Source organism: Colletotrichum spaethianum (genome assembly GCF_022836535.1).
Source record: "Colletotrichum spaethianum MAFF 239500 DNA, contig07, whole genome shotgun sequence".
Taxonomy (NCBI): Eukaryota; Fungi; Ascomycota; class Sordariomycetes; order Glomerellales; family Glomerellaceae; genus Colletotrichum; species Colletotrichum spaethianum.
Genome location: NW_026054777.1, coordinates 997,202 through 1,021,210, shown reverse-complemented (window position 1 = coordinate 1,021,210; position 24,009 = coordinate 997,202). Strand labels below are relative to the sequence as shown.

General features: G+C 54.2%; 5 protein-coding genes across 5 annotated transcripts; 3 read left to right on the top strand and 2 right to left on the bottom strand.

Annotated features, from left to right (window-relative positions):
• Positions 1 to 6,083: 6,083 nt before the first annotated feature.
• Positions 6,084 to 7,885, bottom strand: ColSpa_03711 (uncharacterized protein; the record flags this gene model as incomplete). Its single annotated transcript, XM_049269923.1, has 3 exons — positions 6,084 to 6,743; positions 6,791 to 7,138; positions 7,214 to 7,885. 3 exons carry the CDS (start codon positions 7,883 to 7,885, stop codon positions 6,084 to 6,086), a joined length of 1,680 nt encoding a protein of 559 aa, XP_049125880.1.
• Positions 7,886 to 8,966: 1,081 nt separating this feature from the next.
• ColSpa_03710 (conserved oligomeric Golgi complex subunit 5) lies at positions 8,967 to 10,295 on the top strand (the record flags this gene model as incomplete). Its single annotated transcript, XM_049269922.1, has 1 exon — positions 8,967 to 10,295. The coding sequence occupies one exon, from the start codon at positions 8,967 to 8,969 to the stop codon at positions 10,293 to 10,295; it is 1,329 nt and encodes a 442-aa protein (XP_049125879.1).
• Positions 10,296 to 11,241: 946 nt separating this feature from the next.
• ColSpa_03709 (uncharacterized protein) lies at positions 11,242 to 11,667 on the top strand (the record flags this gene model as incomplete). The annotated part of the gene is made up of 2 exons (XM_049269921.1): positions 11,242 to 11,405; positions 11,520 to 11,667. The coding sequence occupies 2 exons, from the start codon at positions 11,242 to 11,244 to the stop codon at positions 11,665 to 11,667; spliced, it is 312 nt and encodes a 103-aa protein (XP_049125878.1).
• An 877-nt stretch (positions 11,668 to 12,544) lies between these two features.
• ColSpa_03708 (cytochrome P450) lies at positions 12,545 to 14,193 on the top strand (the record flags this gene model as incomplete). The annotated part of the gene is made up of 2 exons (XM_049269920.1): positions 12,545 to 13,973; positions 14,036 to 14,193. The coding sequence occupies 2 exons, from the start codon at positions 12,545 to 12,547 to the stop codon at positions 14,191 to 14,193; spliced, it is 1,587 nt and encodes a 528-aa protein (XP_049125877.1).
• A 7,540-nt stretch (positions 14,194 to 21,733) lies between these two features.
• Positions 21,734 to 23,136, bottom strand: ColSpa_03707 (uncharacterized protein; the record flags this gene model as incomplete). Its single annotated transcript, XM_049269919.1, is given in 5 exon segments — positions 21,734 to 21,850; positions 21,865 to 22,112; positions 22,170 to 22,220; positions 22,321 to 22,982; positions 23,105 to 23,136. 5 exon segments carry the CDS (start codon positions 23,134 to 23,136, stop codon positions 21,734 to 21,736), a joined length of 1,110 nt encoding a protein of 369 aa, XP_049125876.1.
• Between the last annotated feature and the right edge of the window lie 873 nt (positions 23,137 to 24,009).

Below are 24,009 nucleotides of genomic sequence, written 5' to 3'. Positions count from 1 at the left end.
GACGCACACACACACACACACAGAGAGAGAGAGAGAGAGAACCGTGGAAGTCTTGCCAAAACTTCCCTCAACCGCAGCAAGAAAGGACCATCAACGCACACACAATCGCCGGCCCTCTGCCACAAGACTAGGCACGCGCTCTTCCGGCCAAGGACGACCCTCCCTTTCCTGACCGTGGCCAAGCTCATCGTGGACAGGCCCAGACCCTAGCCAGGTCCAACCCAGTAGAAGCCCCAACGAAACACACCAAGTCATCACATCACGGTCACATCTCGTTAGTTCGATTGGGTCCGCCTTCGTCCCGTGACAGCCACCAGCACCACAATGATGTGAGCACCATCTTGTGCCTGGATCGCGCTCCGAGGTTCCATCCCCTTCCAAGACTCTGGGAGAATGCAATCAATCCAAGACGACTTCTCATTCACACACAGCCGATCCAGCCTGTCGACACGGGTTGCATACATGCCAAGTAAACACTGATGAAAGACCTCCGCTGGCTTCCCATGCGTGTACACACCCGCAGATGCTTGTCCCTATGGCTGGATCGCATTCGCGACCATATGCAGGCCCCGCCATCGCATCCAAGGTGCACTCAACATACCATTGCCGCTGTACGACTCTTGACTGTGATAGCAACAGCCAAAGACACAATCAAACCCAGCGTTTCGGTCTCAGCCAGGTCCTCACGCCGCCGACACAGTGCGCCTCGAGTTGTCATCACAAAATCTTCGCCCTGCGGTCCGCGACTGATTCATTCCACCCCGTCTCAAGCGTATGCCGCGACACCGCGCGGGCGCCCCTGGCGACAACTTCCTGGCCCCTCGCGCTCTCCAACCTCTCGTTCGTCGCAACACCGCATTTACTTGCCTACCAGCTCTCCTTATCAGGGGCGAACAGCAGTGGGTTGGTCCGGTCTTGTCTGCAGCCCGCACGTACAGGTCTCAGCCGCATAGTCCACGGCGTCCCCCAGCACCCTTTGCGCCTGCATGCCTGCATTTACAGTGTCGGCTGCGTTATGTTCGGGATGGAAACCTGCCGATAGTGACCCACACTTGGCCGAACGCGGGGGGCTGGCAATCTGGCACTTGGCCCTGGCTCTGATCGCCCTAGTCCTGGGGGATGGCCGCAGGGACAAGATGGCATTGCTCTTGGGTACCCGCTAGGCTGGCGCTTGTCGCTTTCTGAAGGGCAAGGATATACGCTGATCCTCACTACCGTATCGCAGAATTCCTCAAAGTCTCACACCCCGCCGCTGAAGATCACCAGGACCCAGTGTCGTCGTAGGTACGCCTGCGATTTTCGAAGCAAAAGAGTTTTAACCATGAGTCTTCCCCCACGCTGCTACCGTTACATATCGCGGCCACTCTATATCGTATCCACTGCAGCTCAGCGTTGGCTGGTCTGCAGCGGCTGTTCAAGGTTCCCTGGGCATCTCCCATGTTGCTTATGCCACACTGAAGGGGCTTCCTTGCGCAAGGTCGGTCATCCTCGCACAACGTGATGTACCAGCGATTCACTCGATAAACACCATCTCGTGATCATGTGCCTCCTCCGCAATCAACCAAGATGTGCACGAAGCATGATGAGGGTCCAAAGGAGCTACAGCTACCCTTGTATGCGTCGCGCCGGCGCTGTCCACCTTCAGAATCATAATGAGCAGTTACATCGCACAGCGTTCATTGTTGACGCATTTCGGCAAGGAAAATGACCGCACTACTGGCGAGTCATCTGTTCCGATAGATGAGGCAGCATTTAGGTTGTCTGCTAGTGGCGCAATGCACCAACAATGAGCAGAGTAGTCGGCGACTTTGGACCGCCTGGTCCATGTCGACCGATGCCTGGCCCTAAGGCGCCCACTAAGCGACGGATCCTGTCTTCCTTCGTCGGAAAACGGAGAATTTAGACTCAGAGCGGATGAAACAATGCATCGGAGTCCCCGCCCCTTGCTTCGCACGTCAATCGCTTGCCAGGAAGATGCCGGCACACAGACCGCCTAGCGGCGTGCTCCCAACCGCGGTTCGTCAGCAGAATGGGTAGGCGCGCAAGCTTATCCGATGGCTAAGCAGGACTCAGGTGGCATGGTGGCCACCAGCGCAGAGACACGTTCACAGCCCTCGAACAAGAGGCAAGGCTCCTCCTTGTGCCGTGTTGCCCATCACTTACTAGTGGCTTACCTCATCCGCCTCTCTACCGAACTCCTACAGGAGAAGAACTTGCAGACCGGAAACGGAGGATGACAGAAGGTAAAGGAACTCGTGTTACCTTCCGCAGACAACCTCTTCGATAGAGTGCAGCTTGGCTCGTTTCAGCGTAGGTGCAGAAGGCAATAGGATGGCCAGATGCATGCGAAGCGATGAGTGTCATTGAAGCCAAACGGGAAGCCGTTTTGGGGAATATGCGTGGTATACTGCAGTCGTATGCAGGTCGCTAAACTCGTCTTGTGCCTGGATTTGGCATCCCGACTGCGTGCACGCTGCTGCGAGTGTTCTCCTTTGGTCAGCTAAATTCTGCCTGCATATCCGCCTCGACTACGACTCTGCCCATGCAGCTCGGATTTCCAGTCGTCCTGTGGTTGGTTGCTCTGCCGGCTGCTCTGTAACTCGCATGCAACTTCGCCGTCCTACATGAATTGTCCGTAGCTATATACTTCGGGCCTGCCGCTATTTCGCATGGACAGCATATAGCCATAAGCACTCCATCGGCATGAGATTTGCAGGATAATAACAACAGCTGCGTGCCCCGGCACTCGACCCGCGAGTTGGCCAAGTTCGCAATATACGAGCTCATGGTTCACCGCCAAAAAAGCCATTCTCATGCTGGTGGCTTGCGGGTACCCTCCGCCACCCGGGACTTGACCGGCCACGTCCGCTCATGGTTCAAAGAATCCCGATCAACACGCCAACGTGGCCTCGCCCTTGGATCTCTCAGCACGGCAGCTGAGACACAACCGACCTAATATTGGATCAAGATAGTCACTGTCGTTTTCAGTTGAGTCAGCCTTGTGCAAAGTTATGGTTTCTCCGCTATGACATCCAGGCACGACCACAAGGAAGCATTGGGGCAACAATGACAGGCAGCTTTATCATATGCCTGCCTCTCTAGACCTTGGGATTTACATCATCCGCGACTCGATTCTGTTCCACGATCAATGCGATAGATTCGGGATACGGAATGAGACGTCACCGTCAGTTGGTATTGATACGGCAGCTCGATTGCATTGACTGGGATGTTCCTTGCCGCCGGATGACTGGCCGAAGCTACGACATCAAAAAGTTAGGCCTCGCCAGAGTAAAGTGCTCCCGGCACAGGTTCCTGGCATCTTCACTGTCAGATAATTCGGATCCCAATGCGGATAACGGATCTGCACGATGCAAGGGACGGTACAAGCGGCGTCTCTCAACGACCAAAGAGGCCCGGGGTGGGTGGAGGGCTGGCCAACACAGACCCCATGGGTAGCTTCTTCACGATTGGCAGCAGTTCAAATGGTGTTGATGTGACTGGCATATGGATAGAACGACGCTCGCAAGGCGGAAAATGTTGCTTCACTATTTGCCGATGGGCGTCAGCGCTGTCCATTCCAGCAGAGCGCACGCTTACCGACGTCAGACGGCGTACTATGTCAAGTCAAGGTGCCAGGGACCCGAAAAACGGTCGCTCCACAGCCCGCTCAACCCCAAAGGCTCTCTGTCAACTGCACCCCCCCGCCTCGGCAATCAGCAGCAAAAAGCCACCACCTTCAACAGGGACCTGGCCTGAGGGACCAGTGGTGTGTACAACGTGGTTGAGGTGCCGATGTGCGAGTCTCTTGAAAACAGACAGAGAGACCATCAAGTGACAGGGAGAACGACAAGCCAACCCAGCCCATGACCATGACAACGAGAGACAACGACGTTCCCCGCGGCCCCAGATGCCAACACACTTCGTCCGCTTTGTGCAGATCTAAAGTGGTTGCGCCGCGGTGTTTGACTTGGCTTAACTGTCCAAAGCTAGGCCCATCCCTGGGACCTCATCTTTCCCTCGCGTCGTCAAGTTGCCTCAAGGCCCGTTCACACAAACTTGTCGCTGTCGCCAGAGTAGTGCTGCTCTCACCGCTCTTTTCCCCAATCTGACCTCGGTGTCGACGCAGCCTCCGTCCAAGCGGCCACGACGAAGAATGAAGTCTCTAGCCAGGATAGACATCGCTTGCGACCTGCATTTAAGGCTTTTTTTTTTTTTTTTTTTGCTTTTACACATTGGCGGCCAACCCACTGGCGACCCGCGCCGCTCCCTCGCCGTATCTATGTTTCGACGGGCTGTCGGGGATTTGGACTGAGAACACAGCAAGACGCATGAATAGCGCCATGCATGCGCGCGCAGTAGCTGCGGGCTGTCTCCAATGCGGCGCACAGCATCCAGACGTGCATGGGCTCGCATCCGAAGATAGCTGGAGCAACTATCTGATCACCCCAACCCCCGTTTTCTTTATGACAGGAACCTCACTCGACGTACCTGGTTAGCATTCACTTTTATGGCGTAAAGCCTGCAATGTATGTAAGCCATTTTCATTCGGCGACCTGCGGATGTTGTGGGAACTCCCCCCTGTTGTGACATGCAGCCAGCGCATTGGGGCGGCGGCCCTCAGTGTTTCGTTTCCAACACACATGCTAATGATGCCACCGAGACTGGCGACCATCTGCTGTGACTGGGCGGGCCTCCCTCCCCCTCCTGCTAATGCGACATGCAGTCATCCTCCTCTCGCCGACACACTGATCCATTGCTAGTCATAAACTTCCGGCAGCCCTAGTCTTGGTGTCCTCATCGCCCGGTCAAGGTCGCGGCCCAGGTCGGGACTGGCGGGCTGACTTACATCCTGTCTATTCATGCGAGAAACGGCCGACGTCTTGTTAGCCGCCTCCTCGGGCACGCAACAACCTTCATCGCCAGCATCCGGCCTCGGACCGCCTCGATACACAAACTTCTTCCTTGTTCCCGCTTGGAGGCACGCCGCCGGCGCCAGGCACTTTGCGGTGCCTGGCTGTATCTCCTTCTCTGCAGACTCTGTGACTCGTCGTTGTCTCCGCATCGACCCATATCTGTGCCTGGTTTATCTGCCTGTCGTTATTGGACGAACGGGATCTCCTGTTGCTTGGACCTTCTGCCAGGTGACAGGTCTAAAGCTGGACAGTTGATGGGATGGCGGCTGATGAGTCATGGGCTCGAGATTCACATGCGGTAGCTGCTTTAGTTCCTTCACATGCCGGCTTTCGTTTGAGGGCCGTACTGCTGAGGTATCGCTAGTGGCGACGAGGGACCTGGGATAGTCGTGTCAAGTTTGGGCGCTGTCTACGGTCGACACTGCTGTTGAACAAACACGACGTGCTGTGTCCAGCTCAAGGCAACGACAGCCGGCCTAGAGTATTTGACTAGGCATCTTTCTCAACACTCCGCAATGCGCCCAGGGTGGTCTTGGGTCCATGTCTCTTGTAGAAGTCCCATCTGAATAAGCGTGCTCCAGAGATGCATATTGGACAGGGTGCCGGGTTTCGACGTACACAACATATCGTTGCTTCCGTGTGTTGAGTAACACCACGATGTGCGTGTTCAATGGCCAGCACCGGGTGAGATACAAGCTCTGGTTGACTGAAAGGGTCCAGACTCAGGTCGCCCAATGGTCAAACATACGTAGGTTGAGACAAGATTGAACGGCAGTAGCATGATAGTGATCCGTCCCATGCATCTTCAAGGATGCTTATGGATATTGAACGGCCAATAGCCTGCACGTTGACCAGGTCTGCATACGGAGCAGCCACGAAAAGAGGTCGCTGTTGGCTTGTTCTCATGGTATAGTTCTCATTCGTCTCTGGTTACGGACTCACTGAACACGGGGTCGAGAGTCATGTGCAAACGCCCAGATTTGGATGCGTACTAAGTTTACTATTATGCTTGCGAAATCATATCGCCCTGTCCTGGTTATACGATATCCGTCCCAGACGCAAGCCTCCCAAAACGCCTTGAATGATAGACAATACGTAGCCTTTGGTGGTCATGCCTCATAAGCTTTACAGATTTGATATCCCCGCTATGGGGCTCACATATACATAAGATCAGATGTCCAGCATGCTCTTGACCTGCTGGGGTTGCTGGCCAGTGATCGAGACAGCCGTACTGGTGCTGTTACTACGCAGACTGGAATCGTGGGGTGTGTTCAGGTTGTCGGGTCTCCCGGCGCGTTCGGCACCGGGGGCGTCGGTGTACGATGGCGGCGGGCCGTCCTGCATCAGCTCGGAGGTGTGGTCCGGCCGACTCGCGCCGGCAACGGGGAAGAGCAGCTCTGCTGCGGCATTGAGAGCCCGCTCGTTCCGGCGGCGATCCGACTTGCCGCTATACGAGGTGAAGGTTGACCCCTTTGCGGCGTCGAAGCCCGGCCGCACAGGAACGGGGGCGGACTCGGCTGTAATGCTGTTGCCGCGGCCCATGTTGGCCATTTCGATCTCGCGGTCCGCCTGCTCGCGCTCGTTGGCCATGACCTCGATGTTCTGGTGCACGCCGCGGTTCGTGGCGTTTCCGCCGCCGAGCTCGCGCACGTTCATGGCGATGCGCTCGCGCATGGTCATGCGGCCGACGAGGTGGTCGTTGTTCTTGACGCGCCTCCACCAGGCGGGCTTCGGCACGTATCCCATCTCGCGATCGATCTGGGTTCCGCGCTCGCGGCGCTGGCGGATGAGCTCCTTGTCCTCGTTGGGCGACAGGAAGCCGTAGGCGATCTGGATGTAGAGGATCAGCAGCGCGGGCCGTAGCCCCCGGCGTAGACGGCGGCGAGCGAGGCCTTTGCGTTGAGGACGGAGTAGGCAAAGTTCCAGGAGACGAGGCCCTGGTAGGCGATGAGGCAGGCGGCGAGCGGGAGGATGAAGATGAACCGCCACGGGGTGAAGCGGAGAAAGCCGGCGGCCTTGTTGAGGAGGCCGCGGTTGCGCGGGTAGTAGTGCTTTATAGAGTGACGGAGGGAGACGACGATGGTCAGCCAGCAGACGACGAGGCAGAAGGTGGCGGCCTTGAAGCGGGCGTCGGTCGCATTTGGGGCGGCGCGCGCGGCGGTCTGGTCGGGGGAGCGCTGCTTCTCGATTTCGCCCCAGTTGCGGGGGATGATGAGGAAAAAGTTCTGCGCGAGTTTTGTCTTGTCAGCCTCGTCCTTGCCATGTCACGTCAACGTACTAGAGAGTGAAGGGGACCGTACCAGCCAGAGCCAGAAGTAGAACCACAACGGCATCCAAAACTCAATCTTGCTCCGGCGATCGCCCTCCCGCAAGGCGAACGGGTCCGGGTCGATGGCCTGCCTCTCGCTCCAGCTGCCCCAATGGCGGACGGCCTCCCAGACGAGGGCCATGGTGAACTGCTGCAGCAGGTACCAAAAGAAGCTGTTGATGACGATGGGTAGCCCAACAACGTAGAAGCGGTCGACGTCAATGTTTACGAAGAGGCTGATGAAGGCGGCGACGCAGATCAGGATGGCGTAGTACCACTGCCAGCGGCGGCCGATGGGGTAGAAGCGTTTCGAGGTGGGCAGGTAGCTCTTGCCATGCTTCTTGAGGTTGGCAAGGACGAAGACGAGGGCCATGGCGTAGACGACGCCGAAGCCGACGCCGACGCCGGCGCGGGTGCCGATGGGGTTGATGGGGTCGTAGCACCATGTCGAGTTGACGAAGGAGCCGTTCGGGAAGAGGTAGACGGGGGTGTGGGGTTGCTCGGTGACGTAGCAGTTGGAGCCATTGGAGACGGTGCCGTTCGTGTAGAGGGTGTAGTTCCAGAAGTTGAGGACGGTACGGTTGAAGTGGACGCCGCCGAGGACCGTGTCGGAGGTGTTTGCGCCGGGAGGGAAGTCGAGGAGGGCGCGGACGTGGAGGACCATCTTGGCGGTTTCGTGGTCGAGGTTGCGGTTCGTCTCGGGTCGGCCGGATCGCACGGCGCGGGGGCTGGCGGGTTTGTTTTGTTTCCGGTCGTTCGTCCAATGTCTTTCAATTGAATTGGCTCTCAAGGAGAGGTAGACGGGCAGATGCGTGCGAACCTAGGACATTGCTGGCGGGAGGGGGGTTTTGGGAGAAGGATGAGGAGACGGCAAGGGGAAGGTAAGTAGGGAATAAGAAGGGAGGAAAAAGTATGGAAGATCGACGGCGGGAAGGATGGCGAAGTTATGATTATGACGATACGGTCATGGAACGCTCGGAATGGTAGAGGGGGACTTGTTTTTTCCTCCGTTGGTCGCGCGAGTAGTCAGCGCACCCGGTAGTAATTCGACGCTACGCGCAGATCATTTGATGACAGAGGACGGGATCCAGACGGAATGGTCGGGTGTAATTGAATGAGAGTGGTTCGGGGGGGCCGCTTTGGTTGTGTTTATTGTTTGTCAGAGTGGAGAAGCCGAACCTCCGGGACGATTAGGAATGAAAACAAGAGGAAGAAAAACCACGAGATTGTTGAACTGAGAGAAAGCCAACAGGGCGGCCGCTTCGATGGGGCTGACGAAGGCGGGAAACCCCAGTAGAATGATTATTGGATTTTGTTCTTATCGCGCAGCCAAAGAGGGAAAAAACAACACTGAACGAGTAAGCATTGCGTTCCTAATTCGGTGCATAGGCCGCCCGGGGCACCACGGTACCACCGCATGGCGTCATCAGAATAAGGTAAGCGCGGTTTAAGCGTGTGGCTAGACGAAACAAATTGCGGGGATTTCAAGCCACATCCATCGTGGAGAGCCACACTTTGTCTAGGCTCCGCTGACACTCAGACCCCGACCGTTGTCCCTTACGTAAGGCACTTTCTACCAAAGGTACGTACTGTTTCTCCCACTTCGTGGCCGAGACAGGACAGCTGGAGCTTGACTGTCGCAATCGACTGAGCTCTCATAAAGCTCCAACCCTAAGCTCACCACCGCCAACACAACAACACCCATTGACGTGCCATCCACAGTCAATGGATCACCACCGCCCATCATGACGACCCGCGAAGAAGAGGACCCCTCCTACATCGACTACGAGGCCTTCCTCGACCCGGACTTCAGCCCCTCGTCCTTCGCGAACACTCTCGTCCTCGCTACCAACAACCCCAACGACGCGCCCCTCGACCTCTCGACCCCGCTGTCCCGCGTGCTATTCGATACCCAGGAGATCGACTCCCACATCGACCTCCTCACGACAAAGTCGGCTGCTCCGCTGCTGAAGTACACGGATGAGCAGACCACCTCGAGCAAGCGCATCATCTCGGAGCTCGACGCCCAGATCAAGAGCCTCAACGACAGCTACAAGCAGCTCGAGAAGGAGGTCACTGACAAGCATGCCGAGGCCGAGGAGGTGCGCCAGGTTGCCACGCGCCTGTGGGAGACGCTGAAGCTGGGCCGCTCCGTAGGACGCTGCCTGCAGCTGGGGAGGCAGCTCGAGGTCCAGCACGCCGAGATCGCCGGGACGAGCGTCAGCGCGGCAGCCGCCGCCGCGGGGAAGAAGGAGGACCACCGCGCGCTGGTGCGGTGCTCGCACACCATCCTTTCGCTGCGGGAGATACTGGAGAGCACAGCGCCCGGGGAAGAGGGGTACGGGCTCGGCAGAGTCGATGCTATCCGCACCCTGCGCGAGTCCATCGTCGCCCCCATTGAGCGGTCGGTGAGAGAGACGGCCGAGAAGATTATTCGCGACTTTGCGATCCCGAACTCGGCCACCTTTGCGCAGGGCGAGGAGACGAAAGCGCGCACCGTGTCGGCCATGATCACGCTGTTCCTGCTCTCCCCCGCGCCCACCCAGAAGACGGAGCGGTGGACGCCGCTGCTGCTGCTGCAGGCGCTCGAGACCTACTTCCGCTCGGCGCTGCAGTCGTCCATCGCGTCGCTATCGCGGTCCCTCGGCCAGCTGCCGACGCTCGAGCGCACCCTCGCGGAGATCTCGGCACGGTGCCAGAACATTGTTGCGCTGGAGCTGGTCCTCGAGTCGACGAAGCTGCCGACGCACCCGCTCGTTTCGGCGCCGCAGAAGCAGACCAACATGCTGCAGCCGCTGCTGGCGTATCTCGAGACGGGGAGCCTGCCGAGCTACTTTTGGCGGACGATGGCGGGGAACCTGGGGACGCGGGTGCAGGAGATTGTCAACCGGGGCGGCGTGGCGGCGCGCACGCTGCGGTCGAACAAGGCGAGCGTCGGCGAGGCTGTGAGGGAGTGTGTTGTAAAGGGATGTCAGATGCCGAGCGCCCTCAAGGGGAAGAGCAGAGGAGAAGGGAATTGGGAGCGAGAGGTTGCCGTCATGGTCGGGAGCGTGGTGAACAACCTCGGCAGATGACACTGCATAGCTTCACTCGGGTGGCCCGAAGGAGCCGCATTGCGAGGCATAGAAGCGGTCACGAAGGAATAAGTATTTGGTTTTGCGAGAGCACAATCCACCAAAGCGCAGAGAATGGAATGCATTCATCCAGTCATTGGGTTTTTGTCATCAACTTCCAAGGTCGATATCGGCTTCCGTGATGATATCCGTCTCAGCGAGCCGGTTGCGGGTCTCCTAGCATATATGACATGGGCAATTTCAGCCTTTCCGGGTATTTCTAAAATCATGCGCCGGTCCGTACACTTTCTGGCTGCCGTGTCTGCGAATACCGGCATTCGTTATGGGCTAAATGGCGCCATCATCACGGCCGTTAATGTACCGGTAGTGTATGAAGAGATGAACTGGCACTCGAGTCATGGCATGTGTTTACGTGGAGCATGATGAATCAACCCTGCACATCTGGACCCCACTCCCATGTCAAAGGCTAACCGGGAAGCTTTTACCATGTAATCCCCCACTGGTCACTGCGCACCCCTGGTTCATACACTAGATACTCAGCGCGCATGGCAGCTAATCCTGAATGCCAAGGCCTTGGCTATGCTATCACTCGCGCCGCAGCAGATTGTGGGTGTGTGGTCAGATACCTAATTCAGTGTATGCTGGCCTACGATGGACAAAGGTTCTAATTCTACATAGGACAGGGGATTCTCGGATGGGACTTCGATTCGTCGAGCCACCGACGGGAGCGAAACCGACGACACGACGCAACTCTAATACAAGAACATCATGGAGACGGACAAGTGCGTTTCTGCGTTTCCGTACTGGGTAGCGGGGAGTGAGTTGCTGATAGTCCCATGTGCAACCATTGGTTGGGGGGACCCTAATTTCTTTCCGCAATTTCAGAACTTTGGCAACTTGGCCATACACTCCCGCTTCCGCCCATCAGTTCAGCATCACTGGAACCATGGATGAGGACCCTAAGATGCCGGAGCTCCTCGCCACCCTGCTGGGCCTTCCGGAAGATCTCCCATACACCCCTGATGAAAACCTAAGCCCCTACTACACGAGGAAATGGGGCTTCACCATTTACCGCACCCCATATGGCGGTCCCGAGTCTGACAAAGCCTGGTAGGCCCTTGTCGACAACGTCCGCACCCAAACACGCCTTCAGATCGAAAAGCGATATGAAAATAAGCTCGAGGTTGAGTCCGCAAAGAAGCTGATATCACTGTTCCGTCTCAGCCCACATTCCGACCCCCACAATCCCGAACTTAGGGACGCGAGCTTGGATCGTCTGCACCAGTTCCATGCGGATAACACCCGCACCGGAAAGGCTCTCCCGAATGAGGATTGGGCCCTGAGCATCATATTCTTTGTGGCCGATCAGTAAGTGCTGGCCGACATTGCCATTGGAGACTTCTGGATCAAGAGTGTTCAGGCCGACTACGTTCCTCCCTCTAAGAAGACAGTAGATGATAGGCGAAGCCGCACGCCTCAGCCTTATTTCGGATGGTTCAAGATGTGGACGTCATGCTTTATGGAACTGTGGCTCCAACTGCAAGTGTGAGAACTACAGAACATCGCACCTCAAAGCATTGGTGGTATGCACCTCGTAGTATGGGATGGAGATTACCGTGTGTGGGAGCGCGACAAGCCGGTTGTTGCTGGCAGAGGTTGGACTATGCTGGCTACGAGCCCATAGGCAAATATTGAGTTTTCCCCGCCTTGGTCTAATATCAACAAGAGAGAAATCACATGCTAGGCTCAATATCCAGTACGAATTCACGTTCAGTGTACAAGTTTACATGATCGTAAAGCCTATAGATTTAACATCAAGTTTATAAAATATATCTCTTATAAGTCTCGCATTGTGAATACCCTGTTTATGCTTAAGCAGGGACCGGAGCTGCTTGGTCTTGTTACCGAGGCACCTAAACACCCAGATTGAACTAAGTATGAGCGGAAGGCGGTAGTTACACTAACCTGATTTGGAGTGATCTGCTCGCTCTATTTATCGTGGTCGCCATTCGTCGGAAAGTATATGAAAATGGAGTCCCGATGAGTGGATGCTGGTGAGACATCGTCCGTCACGGTCGATGGTGATAAATCACACCCTGGACCTAGTGGCTAGGGACGTGGACACCCACATTTTGGCAGGCATTCCAATATTATGGGGGATATAAGACCTCAACTCCCTCCACAGTAGTTGTATGCGTGAAACCCTCTCCGATCGTCCTACACTTGAGAGAAAAGGCAACAAACCCACAATGGCGCTGCTCTCCCCAACAGGGCTCCTCTATGCCCTTTCGGCGCTGGTGATCTACTACATTGCCTCGTCCTACCTTGCTCACCGCCGCCTCCAGCGATTCGCCAGAGCCAATGACGCGACGTTTCCCAAGTATGTCCCGACAAAGCTGCCATTCGGGGTGGATTTCGTCTGGCGCGCTCTCTCCATTACTCGCAATGGCGGCGACATCCTTGACGATGTCATCGGCCCCAACTACGCGGCCAATGGCATCACGTTCTCGATGCCAGGCTTCTTCGGCCCCACCGAAGTGTACACCATCGACCCGGCCAACATCCAGGCCGTGCTAGCGAACAAGTTCAAGGACTTCGACCTCGGCGAGAGGAGGATCAAGCAGTTCAAGCCGCTGTTGGGGAACAGCATCTTCACTGCGGATGGTGCGTTTTGGGAACACTCGCGCGCGCTATTCCGGCCGCAGTTCTCGCGGGACCAGATCAACGACCTCGAAAAGACAGAGGTCGCAGTCCAGGCGCTGTTCAAGGCGCTGCCGTTGGTTGGCACCGAGAGCGCTGGCGCGGTGACGGTGGACATCATGCCCATGCTCTTCCGCTTCACCCTTGACACGGCCACCGGTTTCCTCTTTGGCGAGAGTGTCGAGTCGCAGATGGCCGCCGCCACGGGGATATCATCGACGACGAGCGCCGCGACGGCGATGGCGGCCGATCAGAGCGGCAACGACATGACTTTTGCCGAGGCGTTCCACGAGGCGCAGTCGTGGATCACCATGCGTGTGCGGCTGCAGGGCCTGTACTGGCTCACGCCCAATGGAACGGGGAAGAAGGCGTCGGATTATCTGAGGAAGTATACTGACCACTATGTCCGCATGGCGCTCAGCTCGGCGAAGCCCCAAGCCAAGGAAGAGGGGTATAGTCTGCTGGACACGCTCGCGGAGCAGACGCGGGACGAGAACGAGTTGAGGGATCAGATCCTGGGGCTGTTGATCGCGGGACGAGACACGACGGCCACGTTGCTGTCCTGGGTGCTGTTGCTCCTGGCGCAGCACCCGGCAGTGTTCGAGAGGCTCCGCGCGGAAGTCGTCCGGGACTTTGGGGAGTACACCGAAAGCCCTTCCAACATTGACTTCAGCACGCTCAAGTCGTCCAAGTACCTGCAGTTCGTCCTCCGGGAGACTCTGCGGGTGTATAATGTTGTGCCGCTCAACCTCCGCGTCGCGGCCCGGGACACGGTGCTCCCCCGAGGCGGCGGCGCCAACGGACTCCTGCCCATCGTGGTGCGCAAGGGCCAGACGGTCAACTTCTCGCCGTACCTGCTGCACCGCCGGGAGGACGTCTGGGGGGCGGCCATGGAGTTCAAGCCCGAGCGGTGGGAAGGGGTGAGGCTGGACTGGAACTACGTTCCGTTCAGCGGCGGGCCGCGGATCTGTCTTGGACGTAAGTGTCTTCCTGTCTGGGGTGTCGACATAGTGATGAGGGTTGTTGACTGACTTGTGCAGAACAATTCGCGCTCACCGAGGCCGGATATCTCCTCGTGAGGCTGTTGCAGAGATTCAAGGGCATGGAGTGGCAGGGGCCACAGGGGAAGCCGAGAAAAGACATTCATTTCACCATGGCGCCGAGGGATGGTGTTAACGTTAGACTTCAGTACGCTTAGTCGTAAGTGACAGACTCTTGGCCTCGAGACTGTCCCATAATGCAAAGGCTTGGTCGGACCTAGACCGCGCCATGGCCGAATTTGATACCCGGGATAAATGGTCCTAGCCGCCGATTATCGCGAAGAAAATGGACTTTCATGATAGCTAATGACATGAAAACCCGGCGATTGTCATCGTTGATAACATTTGAGGCGGTCTCTCCCAGCAAAACCCTTCTACCTAACCTCGATGTCGCACTTTAGCATCATTAATGGATAGATGCCTTGCTGATAGCCTGGAAATCTCGGACAATCACCCAATTATGCTCCCGCACCACACGCTATTTTTGGTGTCAGTTTACGTGAACTACGGATTTGAGAATTTTAGTTGGACGACGCCGCCATGAAAATGAACTTTGTGCTCAAAGCGAGCACCTCTCAAGGCTCCCTCATTTGCATTCAGATATTCTGTGATGAATTTTCTAGCAAATATCCCCAGCATCGGAACCATTCATCACATACTTCAGTTCACTGTCAAATAACATTCTCGCCTCACATTTATCCAATCGATATAGAGCACCAAGGTCTCCTACCACGGCCAGAACTACTCTAGCTGACCAGTAAAACAAGACATCCCCAAGCACCGTAATGCTGGTTGTATCGGCATCAACACTCCTCCATGTCGGGCTCAAAGTCGTGGCGGGTATTCTGGCCTACACTCTGGTCCTCGCCATGTGGCTTCTGGTCGCCGCTGTTGCTCATTACGCCGTGACTCCAGTGATGAGAGAAATTGGACTGTGGCTATCACAGCTTTTGTCTCGTTTTTCGGGCTAGACTTGAAAGCTTCGAGAACGCAGGTCTGAACATGAGTCACTGGGAGAATGGTAATAAGTTAACCGGCAATTATGATGTTCATCGCATGAGGCCGATGGTCTGCGAAGTTGTAGCACTCTCAGAAGCCGCTTGCGTTGGAAACAAGCTGGATGAAAGATTGGTCCATGGGGACAATCACACTGGATCCTTGTGCAAGAATGTCTTTGAGCAGCTTGGGGACCATTTGCATGGGTCCAAGAGCCACTATCCTCAACTGGCTTCACTTCCTGACAAGAAGTGGACATATCCTGCTGACATTGTCTTACGTCGGATGGTATTGAGCTTGTTACTGCAAGTGTAGAAAACCACTTCTATTTTAGCTGTCAAAGGAGATGGTGAAGGAGTCTTTGGTGGCTCTATTTTCTCAAATTTAGACAAGTCCCAGGTACGAGTTGGGGGGATAGCTATCTCCGTCCACAACGAGGGTTTTAAGCACTGTTTTCTAGTCAAGCATACAACCCAAAACATACGACAGCCATGGACATCTCCTGTACATTACTGAACTCTTGCATATCTCCAAAATCATACTTGAAGAATACTTAGACTGGAGATTGTACTTAATAAATCTTGATACGTTTAAACCTCACCCCATGCCGACGCCAATAATCCCTAATTAACACCACTCCCATCCCGATTTCATTGATCGCCTTTGTCACAACAACAGTCTACATACGATTCATAATTTCTTCTAGTCACGGTCGACTCAACATAAACCGCAAGATTGCATCGACATGAGCTGCAAACAAGACACTGCTTTAGTAGTTGGTCTCGGCTTTGTACTCGGCTTTGGCTGTTTAGCGATGCTGGGGTGCATCGTTTGGGGTATGATGAAATGCGCCAGGCTTTGCAGTGCAGCAAAGCCTCGAGACGAAGAGGCAGACCAAACCTACTCCGCCGCATGCCCTCCTTACCCAGAGCAAGATTCTGACCAGGATACCAGTAGTTCTGCCGCAGAAACAAGTCAACCTATCAACGTCCCAATGCAACTAGTCAATTTTCTCAATGCCCTCACTTCATCCAACCAACAAGTTGTAAATTGACCCAAATCCAGCCGACGAACTAGTCATTTACCGTGGCAATCGGGCTTTGGAATGTCCCGGCCCAAGCTCCCTCCGGCATCACTCTCTAACGTTGGAGATCTGGGTTCTTGACCAGCAGGTAGAAGGGCCTCTGTGTATCGTCGTTTGAACGGTTGCAGTCAGCATCCATCAGTATTGGCCATTAATAAATCGTGTTTGAGCTTAAATATGAATACATCATTTTTGTGGCACCATCGATACAGAGTCACTAAAGGCAGAATGTCAAGATCGAGGATATCGAATCTTATGTTGCCTGGACACCAGTTTTATTCACAAAAGTCTCCCGTCATCATAGGCATATATGCAAGTTTTGTGACTAGAGTAACTCGAGCATGTAGCGCTATTCGATAATGACAAAGAATATTGGTATCTTGACAAATGAAACAATCACGGAGCTCTTCCATCTTACAAATGGCTCATACAATCAACCGCCCCGTCATCGACTCCTTTCTGCCAACTGTTTCTGTCGGCGTGTCGTTATTTCGAGATGGAGGATATGCAAATCTTGCTGATATGCCCGATGTTTTATCCTCCGCATTCCCGCTGAAGCCTACTGCAGGATTTCCAATGACAAGACAGAATACCGCAACCGCCATAACCCTGTGTTTGATGTCAGTATTGAATCTCGAAGCATAAGCCATTACGAGAAGCTACTTACGACGACTCAAGGCCAATGAACAACGGTTCGTTCCGGAACATTTCACTGAAGTAACCCTCCTTCAATTCCTCAATGCGGTACGAGCAGCGGACGAGAATAAGAGGCGACGAAATGAACAGGAATGCAACGAAAATTTGCATGCGCCTCGTCATCCGCTGCCGAGTGTTGTTCCGCATGCAAGTGATAAGGTAATCCGCAAAGAGGAGACAAAAGGCTACCAGGCATACGACCTGGAAGATGAGACCAGCTAATGAGACGTTGACGCCTTTCTGCACCTGCTGTTTGTTGTTCCCGACGGTAGATAACGCTCCACCTGTCGCTTGTAGGACGAGGGAGATGATGTCGCAGGGAATGAAGATGTAGTAAAATAATCTCGGGTTGAATCGGGAGATCGAGGAGTCGACGTTGATGATCCTCGAAGCCCATAACTATTAGCTCTTGCCACTAACCGAGAGTGTCGGTCGGGACAAGACTCACACTTTAGACAACATGACATATATAGCCGCACAGAAAAAGACTGGAGCGACAGTAATGCAGACTAAGAATGTGATCAGACAGGGTACACGATCCACAAGCTTGGATCACTTACTGATTTGTAACAGAAAACCACCAAACGAGAAAGGGTTGTCGTGCAGGATAAGTCTTCCAACGTAGCCGATGATTTCTAATAAGCAACCGCCAATCATGCTAGCCATGAAGCCCCAGGTCTTTGATCGCAATCCTTGCAAGGTATGAATGATCATTGCTAAAGCGAAAAGGGCAATAAATGTTCCGTTGACTGGGACTGATGGTTGATAACGCAGAAGGCTAGCCTCCAATGGGCATACCTCGAGAGTGCAGTTGGCCTTCGGCCCAAAAGATTTGTATCCGTTTGGTAGTTGGGTCGCCGACATGTTGTAGGGGGTCTTTTGGAGAGACGGGGTTTGAAAGAAGCAGATAAACCTAGATGAGACAGGTTGTCAATGTTGGATAAAAACGTTGAAATCCGGGGCCCGTGAAGCTGTTATATAGGAAGCGTTCTGTGAACGGTTGAGGGGATGTAGTCCGCATGCGGCTTCAATCAACCTGCCAAGTGATCGTCGGCCGTAAATGAAAGAGAAAGGCCCTTGATACCTTAAACCAGTTTATAAAGGTTTCTAGACTGAGACAAAATGAGCAACCGAATGGCAGAAAACGGTCTCGATCGCCCCTCGCGAATATGGACGTTACCTAGTCTCACACTTTGAACTGCGATAGAGGAAAAATACTGTAACACGATTCAATCCTTGGCACATATCCTGAGCCCAATGACGCGGATCCAGTCATCGGTGAGTCCTTTCGCGGCCGTAGACTAATCTGCGTTCGGCGTGGAAGGTCTCGCCAGCGAACAAGTGTCCGCCATGCCATGTGATTCTGATGGTGTCTAGCAAGTGTGGCTGAAAAGCTCGACCGATCTACCGACCCGACAGTTTGGGACCTAATTTAATCGCCTCGAATGTAGCTAAGGTTGGACTTATGACTTCGCAAAGTAACGAATCAACTGCTAGAATTCGATGAAGTTCGCGTTAAGCGAAGCGGCGAGTCCCGCCTGTGAAGGCTCAAAACACCCTTCACACAAAGAGATTCTTTCTGTCATAACACTCGCTTATATCCGCGCCAAATTGTCCGATATCTTGAGTTCCACATGGAAGCCACGTCGTATTGTATGCCATGCCCCGTGGGGACTCCTCGCGAAGAAGGGCTGGACGTTTATGGCACTCTTCTGGAACACACATCATTCGACCAATAATCTTTGAGATCGACCATTGGGGGTCTCGGTATCGATGCCGAGGGCTTTACGCCAATGAATTTGTAGGTATTTTGTGGCCAAGAGACATGTCTCGCTCTTCACCGTAAAGTAATACGCAGCTTGGCAGCCAAGATATCTTTGCCGCAAAAAGGCAAGGCTTGGCCTACTATTTAGTACGAGGTTTTGTCTACCAACAAGATTTTCACATGTTCTTTCCTCAAATCGTCGGCATACGTGAGTTGCGACCATAATTCTGCGTCTTCGTCCGGATTCATCTTAACTTCCAATCCAGGTGGTAACACATAACAACCCAACAGGGCATCAGAAACTCAGATACACAGTTAATGCAAGAATTGCAAGTCTCTTTCAACTGAAACTTGGGCTTCTCTCAATGAAAAGATGTAACTGGCGGCTATGCTAAGTAGTTTATGGCCATTGTTCGGGAAGTTCACAGGCGCACTACGGTCAAATGGGCGCAGTTCTAGATACAACTATCATAGACAAACTAAGCTTAGTAGCTAGTCTATATGTCAAGGTAACAGAGGATTTTCTTTCAATACAAGCTCTGGGTCTAGTGGCCGTATCTTTTGGAGCCGGGTAAAGCCACATTTGTGTAAGATCACTCGATCCCTTGGGGATTTGATGTAAAAGGTTTAGCGACATGGAACGACAAGCCCGAGTAAAACAATAAAACAAGTAGCCCAGGTTCGTCTAAGAATCCCTCCTCATACGGTTCATAAGTGAGCCAGAAACAATACACTTACGAGCTGTAACTGCTAATTGCAATACGCGATGTCCTGCACGTGACAAGTCACGTGCATTGAAAAGCATGAAAGGTCCTCATTTCTGTCGCGGCAAACCCTTGGAATGGCTCGAATCGCGATGCCATCATCGTCGTTCCTACAATTGCCCGTCCTGCCCGACTTTTTCCCGCTTTAGTATCGCATCTTTTGGTAATGAGCTCATTCCGGACGCGATCCCGGTCTGAAGCAGGATGGTTTCTCGCTGGCCTCAGCTCATCATTTCCCGATCTCGGAACTGACGAGGGCAACCTCTCAGAGCTCCGCTTCTGCGATACCGACCTGAAACCAGGATGCAAAGTATTTCACGTTCCCAAGTCAGACAGTTCAAGTAGCACCGAAGTGTTAATGGCGCCCGATGTCCTGAACTACGCCGAAATCGAAGGGGACCTGAAGGAGCAAGTCCTTGTCTTTAGATACAAAGGCAAATTTCATGCTGTCGATCATGTAAGTTCAAGATTCGGACTAAATTCCTCACATTGAAGCATTCTTAGGAACTAACTCAATGCTTGTAAGAAATGCCCTCACTCCTCATATCCGTTGTCGCATGGCACTCCTTTTGACATTGAGGATTTCGGCATCGTCTTGAGTGCGGGATTGACATGCCCGAAGCATGGATGGTCATTTGATCTCTTCTCTGGAATGGCAGACCGAGCGAGGTACAAACTGGGTGTTTGGGAAGTCCAATTGCGTGATATTGCAGAGACGGTGATGTCAATCCCTTTGGAAGAACCCAAAGCGGTGACGGAAAGCATAGACAAAGAAGTATGGGTAAGGAGGAAGCAAAGAATAGGTTAGGAAAGCCGACGAGCGGACAAAGTAATGTAATGCCACCTGATCGTGTAATCAATCGCATCGACAATACACTGGTGCCCAATGCAATGTGCATGTAGCTGCCAGATGTGTCTCCCACATCTAGCAGCACCAGCGTCGTCACATGTCTTGTCTCCAACTTGCATTGGAGGTCAAAACTTCAATGACCCCTCACTTCCACGTCATACCTCAGGACATGTACTACATTTCTATCATGGTAGGCTGCCAAACTGGTTCTAATGTATACTACTAGTCGATTCTCCAAACCGAGCAATGTCATCTAGCAAAAAGGAAACCAAGCCTTCGATTGGCAACCCAGATAATTCCATCGGTGACTTATTCAGGCTTGAGGAGAGAACTGTTTTAAGTACGACTTGATAAGCTACCTGGGACACAGCCGTGCTGACAGTCGTAGTCGCTGGTGGAGGTGGTTCCATGGGGTTGGAGGTCGCTCGCTACGTCTGATATGACAACTACGTCAGCCCTCTGGCTTGCCAGAACCATCACCGATGATCACAGTCGATGACACTCCAGAGACAGCGGAAGCTCGTCTCGAAAGACGCAGCCAAGACCCGCGGCGACTCTCCAGTGAGTTTCCGAGAGACTCGCCAGGCGCTTCCATTTGTTTGTCCATACACCAAGAATCCACTACTTTGGCAACTTTTGACGAATTTATTTTTGGCGATTGACAGGGGGTCTGGCACGATGCACGTTTCAGGCCACCTGTGGCTGCACCCTCCACGAATTCTTCTTGGCGGACGAGAATTGGGCAGCGAAGGCATCAGTAGTTGCTTTTATCTCTTATTCTGTTTTTCTCTTTCCCCCTTTTGTGCTCGGCAACTGTAATCACAGGCTGGCGGCTTCATTGTGCAACACGGTCATTGACCACCCGTCTCGGTCGATCATCACGTGTCATTATATTATTGAGTTTGTGTGTATATAGTACATCTTTTCCCCAACGACAACCTGTTCGCTGGGAATCCAACAAAAAGGAAAGTTTTCTAGTAGGTCGGACGAGTGATAGGCGTTATCCGTCGTCCCTTGTTCGGTTCGGCTGTACCCAGGGTTGGGACTCGGACGGTCCATCATCCGATCCTCTGTAAGGTACATCGAGGATTGATCCCAGCTCAAACAAAATGTCGCCGTGTCTTCTCAATAATGACCGTGTCTTATATATAGCCCCACGTTCTGATTGCCGATTATGAAATCTGGGCGGATACCTTACGTTCATCTAGGATATCCCACATCCGGGGAGAAACGTCCGTCTGGGCCCCTCTCCGCTCTTGGTAATCCGCCCGGCGGCGACTGATAGTAGATATCCGGACTGTAAGGCTGGTATCCGATGTTGATGGACTCTCGATAAGGCCCCTGTCCGACTTCTTGGTACATATCGTACGTTGAGACGGGATATGGCAGCGCCGTTGGCTCCGGCCGACGTTGTGAGTTGTTGGGTCTTAATGGTGCTGGCATAGCTGGCTCAGGGTAATCTGGCTCAGGCATATCAGGCTCGTTGATGGACTTTTCGTAGTAAAAGCTCTCTGCTTGCATGTTTCGCGTGTTGAAGTTGCCTTCATTGTAAGCCGGGACAGGCGGCTTCGGCGTCCTGGTCGCAACGGGAGGCGGTGTTGGCATTCTCGTCGCAGCGGGAGGCGGGTTGGGCAGTGAGCGCATCGTGTTCCTGTCCGTCCTGAACTGGGCCACCATCTGCTCCTCCATCTCCCTCGTCGTGCGGTTCGCAATCTTGGTTTGCCTGTATGTAGCGACGATGGCCTGCTCCACTTCGCGCGTACTGCGCTTGGGTTGCCTGAGGATGGCCGACTCTCGTGGGAAGAAGGCGTTGCCGCCACCGGTGTTCTGGTTCATGTTCGTTGCCACAGCAGTGACCTTCTTCTTCCTCTTGTAGCGTTTGACGCCGAATATTACTGCTCCGATGAGGAGCGCGATTATAGCTGCGGGAAGTTAGTAAGATGGGTGGATTCTGGGGAAGGGAGGTAATGAAGACTCACCAACGACGGCGAAGGAGATCCCAATAGCGAAACCACGGTCTGTCCCCTCAGCTGGAGCCGGCGTTGCCGAGATCGCCGTGTTAGTCGGCGCAAGCTGTGAGCTGGGCGGGAGAAGATCGAGTCGAGGAGTGCCGGAGGCGGCATTACCCACGGCGGGAGGAGGTAGATTTGTTGAAGGAGTCTCGGCGGCTAGCGGTGTCGATGATTGCACTAAAGAAGGCGGCGGAGGTGCGGAAGTCTGGCTGGCGGGGGAGGGTTTTGAGGTTCGGCGACGGGGGGGCGGCTCGACGTCGCTGCAGCAGGCGGTGGTTGAGACTGTCTCGCCGACGTCTCTTGGGGGAAGATGGCCGGGGGACTGAAGGTGGAGGGGCTCCCGGTACGAGTGTGATGAAGCCTCTTGCAGGTGGAAGGCTCTCCAGGAGGCTTGAAGGGCGTGATGGGTTCAGGATGGCCGGTGCTTCCGGTAGGGGGGATTCTTGAGCTGCGGGTGGTAGAGACGAGGCGGCCGGAGGTGCTGGTGTTGCCGCCGGAGGTGGCTTGGTGATTGTGGAAGGGGGTTGCTCTTGTTCTGAATCGCTCGAGTCTGCTTGTTGTCCGGGCTGCGCTGCGTCGGACTCGCTTTCAGAAGATACGTCAGCCTGGCCTTCGGCATCTGAGTCGCTTTCGGCTTCTTGGCTGTCGGCACGTTTCTCCTCCTTGTCTTCCTCTTCCTCGTCTTCCTGTTCTTGCTTGCCATCAGCCTCCTGCTCGCCGTCTGCTTCCTCGCCGTCCTCATCTTTCCCACGCGGCGCTACGAGTTGTGCCGGACCTTGTCTGCGAACCAGATTATGACGAGGTCTACCTGGGAATTTGGGTCCTGCTCTTCTCCTTCGTTGCCTATTGCAGATGTCAGCACACTTGATCCGCGCCTGAGAGCCGCTAAGATGGGCATATACCTTAGAGTTGACCAGGTTGCGGTGCCCTCCATCGTGACCCTACTACTCGACATCCGCCGCAGATTACTCTGGAATAAATAACGAACTGAAAGGGAAAAAGTCGACCAGCGAATGGAAATAAACAGCACAGCTGTGTGTCAAGAAGAAAACAACTGAATTGAAAGAAGGACGCAAGCGCCTCAAGGAAGGAAGAAAGAAACAGGAACCCACTGAATCCTCGACTGGAAGCGGATCGGAAACAGAAAGTAGCAGCAACTCTGCGTGGGTGGAAATCGCCCCAAGTTATCAATCACATCGTGTCGATCACCCCGCCCAACGCATGGACAGATTGGGAACCAAACCCATGTTCACGGCGCTTCCCAAATCAAACATCTCCCAAGATAACACAAGCAAAGGGGCGTCCGATGTGTCTTTGCTGCAAACTTGCGGATAGCTCGCAAATCCAGTAAACTGGGGAACGGCCTCTTTGGTGCGACAAGTGCACGCGAGGAACACTCCGGGATCATGTGGTTCGTTGCACCCAATGACATTACACAATGACATGTAGCGCCAGAGCCATCAGCGGTGTTCTCCAGGGGCCGTTCGCTCATTCCAAGGGGCCGGAGAGTCGTAAACTACGTATGGAGGGGCAGAATGGCAGCCGGACATCGACTAGTGGGCAAAGGGGGCTGAACCCCGTTGCACGTTCGGAAGGGTTCAAACGGACCCCGGCCGCTGACACTCTGATCAACCCGCATTGCCGCACCAAGACCCTCGGCCGTGTTTGACGCGTTTCTTGGCGACTTGGCCCGGAGGCGCCTCCTCCAAGCTCTGAAACCTGCAAAAATGCGACTCGCGCTTACTCGAAAGGCCTCCCCCCCATTGTCCGCGGAAGGCCGTGAATAGGCACAAGAGAGCACTCGCTC